This window comes from Fukomys damarensis, unplaced genomic scaffold (genome assembly GCF_012274545.1).
Source record: "Fukomys damarensis isolate Sample0158 unplaced genomic scaffold, DMR_v1.0_HiC HiC_scaffold_5, whole genome shotgun sequence".
NCBI classification, from domain to species: Eukaryota; Metazoa; Chordata; class Mammalia; order Rodentia; family Bathyergidae; genus Fukomys; species Fukomys damarensis.
In genome coordinates, this window is record NW_022900917.1 from 66686439 (window position 1) to 66695869 (window position 9431).

At 47.4% G+C, this 9431-nt stretch overlaps 1 protein-coding gene across 3 annotated transcripts in view; it reads right to left on the reverse strand.

The window, feature by feature from the left end:
* Iqank1 (IQ motif and ankyrin repeat containing 1) overlaps positions 1-9431 on the reverse strand; it is a 23294-nt gene continuing 13863 nt past the window's right edge. For 2 of the 3 annotated variants that reach the window (XM_010630609.2, XM_010630611.3), the window contains 7 exons: positions 1395-1534; positions 1263-1317; positions 1075-1167; positions 757-865; positions 573-663; positions 366-500; positions 147-236 (listed from right to left, as the gene is read on the reverse strand). In XM_010630609.2, the coding sequence (XP_010628911.1) occupies positions 227-236; positions 366-500; positions 573-663; positions 757-865; positions 1075-1167; positions 1263-1317; positions 1395-1534 (633 nt within the window). In that variant the 3' untranslated portion in view covers positions 147-226. Of the gene's footprint in view, positions 237-365; positions 501-572; positions 664-756; positions 866-1074; positions 1168-1262; positions 1318-1394; positions 1535-9431 lie in introns of all 3 variants that reach the window. The other variant, XM_010630612.3, reaches the window with a different exon arrangement.

Here is a 9431-nt window from a genome sequence, read left to right on the forward strand (position 1 = left end):
ACCTCTGCTGGGCAGCTGCACATGCACAGGGAGCAGCACTTGGAGTTGCTCAGTTGGTGGCCAACGTACCTGGGTGACAAGAGGCGAAATTGCTCTAGGCGCGCCTCCTGGAACCAGGTAGGATCATACTCTGCCCCATCAGTGGGCCGCAGTAGTGACAGGTACCGTTCTTGCGCTAGCAACCCACGGCTCAGCAGTGCCTGCGCCAGGCCCAGCTGCACAGCTTCTAGCTGCCGCTGCAACACAGGAAACAGGTCCAGCTCTCAAAAGTCAAACACCAGCGGCTTCCCATACCTACAAGCACTGCCAGTGAGCACAGGGTGGAGCCGGGGGCCCCTGTCTGCTCAGCGCCCTGCCCATCCTACCTCAGTGCCCCCAGCAGCGCTATCCGGATACTCTCAGGCCTCATGTGCTCTGGGTTCATGGTATCCATGTAGTTGGTGTCCTGGTAGCATAGGAAGGTGGCTGCTTGGCCTGAAGAGTCTATGATAAGAGGCCACCTGTGGGCAGCCACCAGGTCACCGTTGGGCACAGCTGTCGCAGACTCACCCAGGCCTACCCTGAGTGCTAACCTGCCATCAGCATTAATGCGGTTGCCCACATCCTTCATCAGCACGTCATGGAGTTCAGTGACCTGGCACTTCAGCCCTGGAGCCTCCTCCTCTGTGAGGATGTTAGGGTAAGGCCTTCAGGAGCTCCCAATCCAGACACCCCAGGGCCTCACCACCTTCCATCCCCAACAGAAGCCCCACCCACCTTCCTCGCTGTGCTCCCGAAGCTCCAGCCGGGCCAGGGCCAGCATCTCCTCAGTCTTCTGTGCCTCCTGCCGCAACATGGCCACATGGGCTTCTGTATCCTTGACAGCCTGTGGAAAGGTCCACACTTCACCTTCCCTTCCCCCTCCTCATCTCAGGCCCACTACTTTAGGCTTTAGCCATTTCCCGTGGGGGCCTCAGTACTGGCCCCAAGTTCCAGAGCAAAGATACCAGTAATACTGGGCCTGGCAGGGGAAGCTCTGAGCTGGTGCAGAACAAGGAATACAAGAGGCAAGGCACAGCTCAGGAGTAGCCGCACCTGCAGTGTGAGCTCAGCCTTGCCTGGGCACTTCTGCCGGCACCTGTCATGCTCTGAGATCCTCCGATGGAGTTCACAGTAGGCCTGCTGTAGCTGGAGGTGAGGAGGGAAGAAGAGAGTGCTAACATTAGCCTGCCTTTTGAGGTAGTGTGACCCCTCTGCCCCCTCTACCATTCCTTCCCGCTTACTGCCTTATGACATTGCTGCTGCTCCCTGGCCATCTGCTGCACTTTGAGGGCCAAGCTGCAAGGGAGAGAAGGGCAGTCAAAGGATGCCCTCCCTGGTGCCCAGTAGCACCCTCGCTGCCCCTCAGCACACACCGCTTAGCCTCTGCAGCCTGCTGTTGCTGGGCTTCCTGGGCCCGGCACTGCCACTCAGCCTCCATGTTCTGCAGCATGGCTTCAGTGAGGCGGACGTCCCAGGTCTGCAGCACAGTGGCCACTGCATCCAGGGAGGCCACCTAGTGATAGGAGCACATGCATAGTGAGGGTTTTGCTCCACCTAGGAAGGAAATATTTTACTTCTGTTTTAGAGAAAAGGTCATGGTGTTTCAGAAAGGTGACTGTGCAGATAGCTGGTCCCTGATGGGCATGTGGTACAACTGCCCCCCAAAGCCAAGATCAGAGAGGGGCCTCCAGGGCTCCCTGCCCAAGTCCAAGAAGGCCTGTGTCCTATGGTAGGGCCAACCCACATCCCCTCCTCAGCATCCAGGGTCCCGACCTCCATTCTCTGTCAGTAAAGTGTACCCTTGAGGCCTGGCCCTCTTGAAGATGCCTTCCTCTGTGATGCCCTTGCAGGACACAGGTCCCCTACGCACACATTCTAGGATTCTCTTCCTAAGTCCCCCTGAAGCAATAGAGGTAGATACAGCCCTGGGACTCAAGACTGTTGCCCCTACGCCTGGCTCAAGTCTGGAGCAGCCTGGTGCACATGGGGCACAAGGCTCCTTTGTGACCAATCCCAGCCTACCCTTGGCAGGAAGCTGTAATGAATGACACTCATCTTAGAGTCCCATAGGGTACCTGCTATCCAAATGGGAAGATGAGGCCAGCTCCCTACTAGGAGGGCTAAGGTGGTATAGGTTGTGACCAACAGAAGAATCAAATATATTCAACCCTACCAGCCAAAGATGCAGGGGCAGTCAGGCATGGCAGCACATGCCTGTAATCCCAGCATTTAGGAGGGTGAGGCAGGAGGGTTCCCTGAGTTCAAGCCTAAACTGCATAGCAAGACTCTGTCTCAAACAAAAACACAGATGCAGCTGAGCAGCCAGGAGGCCAGTGGATGGCAAAGGTAGGGCAGACTCATTGCAAGTTCTTGTAATGGAAAGGATAGAGATACAGTGGGGTAGGGGCAAGCTTCTTGCAGGGAGAGGTGGCCAGGAAATGAGCCAGGCCACAAGGCAGAGGTGAGGCCCTAAAAGTGGGTAGATGCAAAGATTTCACGGTTGTGAAAGGAGGAAAGCAAGAGGTGAGAAGACAGAGGTGAAAGGTAAGGCATGCAGAGGTCCCCAGATCTGCCATCCCAGAGGCCTGGCTGACACACATCCTGCACAGACCCCAGAGATAGGAAGAGGAAGGGACTATCTGTAGGACTTCAGGGACATACTGACACATGGAATGTCACCTCTTTGGTCCCTATACATTGATGAGTTAAAGACAGCCCAGTCATTGGGCCCCATGTTCCCTTCACAGCACCAAGATAATAGCTCAAAGCCTACCACAGGGCCTAACTCAAGTATTTATACACCAGCTCAAGATAGCCAAAATATACAGTATTTTTAGATTAGAGATGGCCTGCTTTGCATGCTCTGCAGAATTATGCCCACTGCCCCACAGTTTCTTGGGCCATCCATCCACGGCTGCCCTTCAGAGCTCTCTGACTTGTCATTTGCTGCCAAGCAACTCTGAGGGGCACTGGGCCTGACTGCAAACCTGTTCCACTGCTGCCTGAATAAAACCAGGTTCCACAAGACCTTCCACTACCACTCTCCATGTGGGAGCAACTCAGACATTTACAGCATAAGTGGGCTCCAAATCTCTTTCATAGGTTACCTTGGGGAGCCAGGCCCTGGATACCTTTCTTAAAATTGCAATCATAAACCAGGTGTGATGGCACACACCTGTAATCCCAGCATTTGGGAGGCTGAGGCAGGAAGATTGACATTAAATTCAAGGCAAGCCTGAACTACATAGTGAGTTCAGGGACAACCTGAACTACGTAGTGAGACCCTGTCTCAAAGCAAACAAAAAATTCCAATCACAGCCCTTGGCTTGAGTCTAAATCAATGGTGGCAAACCTATAGCACAAGTGCCACAGCTTGAAAGCTCTAAAAGGTTCACCATCACCAGCCTAAGCCCTTTTCCCTGTTTTATTTTTCACATTCTCCATAGCACTGATCATACTATGGACTGATGACCCCACTAGTGTGGGCTCTGTGATGGGAGGAACTTCATTTTGATAGAGGAAGTGCCCCCAGCACCAAGAACAGCTCCTAGCACAGACATCTTACCTGTCAGTTCAAGGGCTGGACAGTTAAGGGCTGAACGCAGTCCAGGTTACTGTACAGCTGATTGTACTTACATATGAATGAATAGCAAGAAACTGGAGAGCTGTACATATGGTCAGATTCATTAAAAAATGAGTATATAGAGAAATTCATGGATGGATGGATGAATAAATTGGTAGATGGATGATAGAAATAATTCATTAATAAATATATGACTTCAGAATAAGAGTGATCCAGATTTAGGCTCTTCCAAAAACTTGAACTCAGCCTCAGACCTTGCAAGCCCCAGAATTGGTAGGGTGACTCCAGACTGAGTAAAGAAAGGTATTGTCAGCCAGGCATGGTGGTGCATGCCTGTAATCCCAGCACTGGACAGGCTGAGGCAGGAGAATCGCTGAGTTTGAGACCAGCCTGGGCTGCATAGTAAGTTCCAGGTCAGTCTCAACTACATAATGAGACTGTCTCAAAAAACAACAACAAAAAAAAGTATTCTTCAAATTATTTCTATAGATAAAACATATAACACAATAAAAAGGCACAGGGAAGGTAAAATAAATGGAACCTGCAGGATTACAGGTGACAGAAACGGGTATACTGGGTTGTCAGCTATTGATTTTTAAATCTTAAAGTTACTTCATTCAAGGAGATGGAAAACAAGATTGAAAATTTTGGCACAGAATAGGAAGATTATACATATATACATACTGTATATACAGTATATATAACAAAGGAACTTTCTTGGAATTAAGATAATCAAAATTTAAAGTACATATTACTTAACAGCTAGCTAAATACATCTAAAGAGAGAATTAGTGAACTAGAAGACAAGTCAGAAGAAAATATCCAAAAAAAACCAGACAAAATGATGGAAAATAGAGGAAAAAGGTAAAAACTATGGTAGTCATTAGTGCTGATCATCATCTACATCCCTCCCTCGGCCTTCTACACAAGGCAAGATGACACTTTCTGAACAACTTGTGGCTTGATGGAGCCAAATGACTGGGTCTAGCCAGCAAGCTACAAGCACAAGCACTTTGTGCCAGATCCTCCAGAGTGCTCATCCCTCTGGTACAGTGACCAGCAGTGCTCAGGACAGTGGCTGTTCTGTTGGCCTGGGTCCCTAAAAGACTACAATGACCAGAAGCCCCCTGCCAGCCCTCAATGAACATGCAGCATAAGAAATAAACTTACTTGGTTTTAAGCCATCAAAGTTTGTGGATTGATTGCTTGAGCCATATGATATCCTAATTCATCCTGACAGGTATAAAAATATGGAGGCTGTTGCCAAGAAGGTGTGCCATACAATATTTGTAGTATGAGAATAAAGGCAGAAATAATAAAAAGAAAAAATGGCCAGGAACTTTCCAAAATTCTAAAAGAAAAGCAAGGTGAGGAGATTTGCTTTGCCTGGCACAAGGCTTATTAGTGACCATGACCGAGACGCTAGCATTTACATCAGGATAGACACAAAGGCTGTGGGTTGGAACTAGGCCCCCAATGGAGCTGCATATGGTATTTGATTCAGGATACAAGAGGCAGTGTGGAGCAATGTGGAAAGTGCATTCTTCAAAATGTACTTAGGACAATTACTTTGTACCTTCTTGTGAAAAATTAACTCTCACAAAACAGAAATAAGGCACATTCGATTGTAGATCTAAATGGAAAGATCTAATGGATTGTGTAAGAAAATATCTTCCTGCTGGGTGTGGTGGCGCACGCCTATAATCCCAGCACACAGGAGGCTGAGGCAAGAGGATCGCTGTGAGTTCGAGACCAGCCTGGGCTACATAGTGAGTTCCAGGTCAGTCTCAACTACACAGTGAGACCCTGTTTCCAAAAAATAAAATAAAAATAAAGAAGAAAAAGAAAATATCTTCCTGTCTTGGGGAATATAGACAAATTGATACCAGTGGCACCTGTTTTTGTGGTTTTTCAGTACAAGGTATTGAACCAAGTGCCCCACGCATGTTAGGCAAGCCCTCCACCACTGAGCTGTAAATCCAACCCTTTTTATTTTTTGATTTTGAGACAGGGTCTTATTAAATTGCCCAGATTGGCCTTGAATTTGTAATCTTCTTGCCTCAGCCTCCCAAATAGCTGGGATTATAGGTGTGCATCACACCCACTGGCTTGTTTTTGTTGTTTTGTTTTGGCTTGGTTTACTATTTTAAGACTTCTAGTTTACCTTCTTTGTTGGCTTACTAGCTACAACTCTCAATATTGTAGAAGTTGGCTTAGGGTTTCCAATATATAACATCATAATCTACCTCCAAATGATACCACTTTACTTATAAATTAAGAATCTAGGGCCGGGGATTTAGCTCAGCGGTTCGGAAGCCTGCCTTGCAAGCGCAAGGACCAGAGTTCAATCCCCCATACCAAAAAAAAAAAAAAAAAAAAAAAAAAAAAAAAAAAAAAATCTATGTGCCAGGAATGGTGGCACATGCCAGTAATCTGAGCCCTTGGGGGGCTAAGATGGGAGGATCATTGTGAGTTCGAGATCAGCCTGAGCTACATAGTGAGTTCCAGGTCAGTCTCAACTACATAGTGAGACTCTGTCTCCAAACAAACAAACAAAATAATCTATGACAATACATTTCTATTTCCCACTCCCAGTCCTTGTGGTGTAATCAATCACATGTTGACACAATTTTTATTTGTGCAGTTTTCAATATGTTATAAAACCACCAGCAAGCCAGGCGTGGAGGTACATACCTCTCAGCACTCTGGAAGGTTGAAGGAAGAGATCACAAGTTAAATCCCTTACCAATTCTCAAAAAAGAAACAGTGTGGAGATGTAGCTCCGAGAAAAGGCCCTAAGTTGAATCCCCAATATGGCTAAAAACAAAACCCACAACACAGCACAATTGTCCATATTTTCTTTTGGTTTGGTTTTTTGTTTGTTTTTGAGACAGTGTCACTATGTAGTTCAGGCTGGCCTTGAACTCACTATGTAGACAAGACTGGCCTCAAAATTACAGTGATCCTCCTGCCTGGGCCTCTGAGTGCAGGTATACAGGTGTGTGCCACCACGCCCATCTTACCTTCTTTTCATTTAGGATTCTTTCATCTGTTTATTCTGCATATGTTGCTTATTTTCTATTGTTGTGCCATTAAATTTGCTATTGTTTACCTCTACATTAATGCTATCCAAGGTATTTTTTATTTCAAACTTATAGTTGTCTGTGTGTGTGTTTGTGGTACTTGATATCGGGGACACTCTGCCCTACAGCTCCAGCCCACCCCCAGCCCTTTTAATCCCATCCGGTATCACAGACTATTTTTAATCTCCTACACTGCAGTTTCCACCTCCCAGAGACAGGGAGCTTGTTCATGATGCAGATGTAATAATATCCCTGTCCACCAACTCTTATCTGTGTCATATCAGACTCAGTTTTTAACTATCGATCAACCTTTCTCTTTACTCTGGCTAATTTTTCATGTCTCTGAATGCCTGGTAATTCTATTAAATTTATATTTGAAAATAACTATAAGTTGACAGGAAGTTGCAAAATAACATAGTATGCCTATGTAACTTTAGCAAGTGGCCCCCAGGAACAGCATCTTAACAACGCTACAATAATAAACAAAGCAAAATACTGACAATAAAAATCACTGGCCTATCATTCCACATTCTATTTCAACTTTACAGTACTCATCACACACATGCATGTGGGTGCTGTACAGATGCATCACAGATTCAGAATTACTCCACCCCAGGATCCCTCCTGCTCCTCCTTGCCAGTCACACCCATTTTTCTCTCCTTCCCCTTCCCCTGCAAACCACTAATCTGTTCAGCATCTCTATAATTTTGTCATTTTGAGAATGTTATGCAGATGAAGTCATCTAGTTGGTAACTTCTGAGAGGGCTTTCTTGCTCACAAACTTACTTCCCTTGGAGAGCTCCCCAAGCTGTTCTGCCATCACTAGCTCCCTCCTTTGCCTTGATGTGTGGCAGGTGGGCACTCCAGGTGGCACGGTGAGTCACAGCTAATTTAACTACCCACCTGCTGGTGGACATCTGGGTTATTCCCAATAAAACTGTTTGGAACATTTGTGTACATTCTTTTTTAGAACATAGTTTCATTTTATTGGAATAAATACCTATGACTGTAACTACTGATACATGCTAAATACATGTGGTTTTTCTTCTTTCTTTCTTTCTTTGGTATTGGGTATCAAACTCAAGTCCTTGTGCTTGCAAGGCAGGTGGCAGAACCACTGAGCTAAATCCCCGGCCTGCTAAATATATGTTTAGTTTTTAAGAAACTAGTAAACTATTTGCCAGAGTAGTCTAACATTTTACATTCCCACTAGCAAAGTGAGACAGCCAGGCTGTCTGCATCTTTGTCAGCACTAGCTATTGTCCCCGTTTTCTTTTTTGGCTGTTGTCACACATATCTAACAATGCTGAAAACCTCCTGCATTTATCTTCTGTTGTAACAGCCACTTCTGTGAAATTCTCTCCTAGTCCTTTGTTCATTTTATAACTGGATGGTATGTTTTTTATTTATTTGTTTGTAGCTGTGTTGGAGACTGAACCTAGAGCTACACACTGAGTTACATCCCCAGCCTCTTTTTATTTTTTATTTGGAGACAGGGTCTTGATAAGTTGTCCAGGCTGGGTTTGAACTCCACTCTTGCCTCAGTCTTCCAGAGTGCTGGAATTACAGATGTGTGCCAACACACCCAGCTAAATTTTCATTTTTATGAAGTCCAATTTATTTTTTTTTCTTTTTGGATTGAGCTTTTGGTGTTGTATCTAAGAAGTCTTTACCATGCTCTAGGACTCAAAGATTTTTGTTCAGCTGAACATTATATAGATTTACATTCTACATTTTAATTTCTAGTCCATTTTGAGTTAGTTTTGTATGAAGTGTGGGGTTCCGATCAAGGCTTACTTCTTGTCCTTTGGACATACAATGGCTCCCATACCCCAAGTTGAGAGCCATCTTTTCTGAGTTTTGTTTCCAACAGGCACCTCCTCCCTCTCCACAGCTCCCCATCTGTCCCACTTGTCCACTGACTGCCCACCAGCACCAGCTCTGCTGGGTGCTCTCCTCAGCACCCCTGGCAGCCCACTTTCACCTCCCAAACCCCACAGAACCCACCACCAACACAGGAAGCCACTGGGCAGAATAGGCCAGTAATCCAGGCCCAGGACGGTGTCCGCAGAAGGCTAGCCTGGGAGTGGCATCAAGAGCCGAACGCTGGACAAAACACCTGCGCCCTGCCTTCCTGAGTGTGGAAATGGTTTACCAGCAGGCTGAGCTCATCCCACATACAGGCAGGCCTCACCTTTGGGGACAGGATCTGGAGAGGGTGAAGCTAGGGTTCAAACTGAGTTGACCCGAAGGAAAGAAAGGTAGAGGCATTTCCTAACTTGGAAGAGTGAGTCCCTGTGCCCTCCCTGCCTTGGGAGACCGAGACACACCTGCTTCATTCCCGAGGAGCTATGGGGCTGAGGAGCGATGGGGGGGGGGCCAGGAATGGGAATATGAAAGAGCTGCGCCCCTGGCCAAGCCCCTGCCCCCCACCCCCGCCCCCAGGTCCTAGTGACTTCCGGAGACTGACACCACACCTGCTGCCCATGCCTGCCCGGTCCACACCTGCGCGGGGGTACTCCCATCGTCCGCGTACACGCGGGGGTCTGCCCCGAGCTTCGGAAGCACCTCCACGGCTTCCAGGTGGCCCCCAAAGGCTGCCCGGTACAGCGGCGTCCGACCAAAGGCGCCCTGAGGGAATGGAGTCTTGAGCGAGACCCCAGGACCCAGGAAGCAGGCGGCCCGCGCCCCTCGCGTGTCACCGGCTCGCTGGGCCCACCTTGCTATTGGGGCTGGCGCCAAG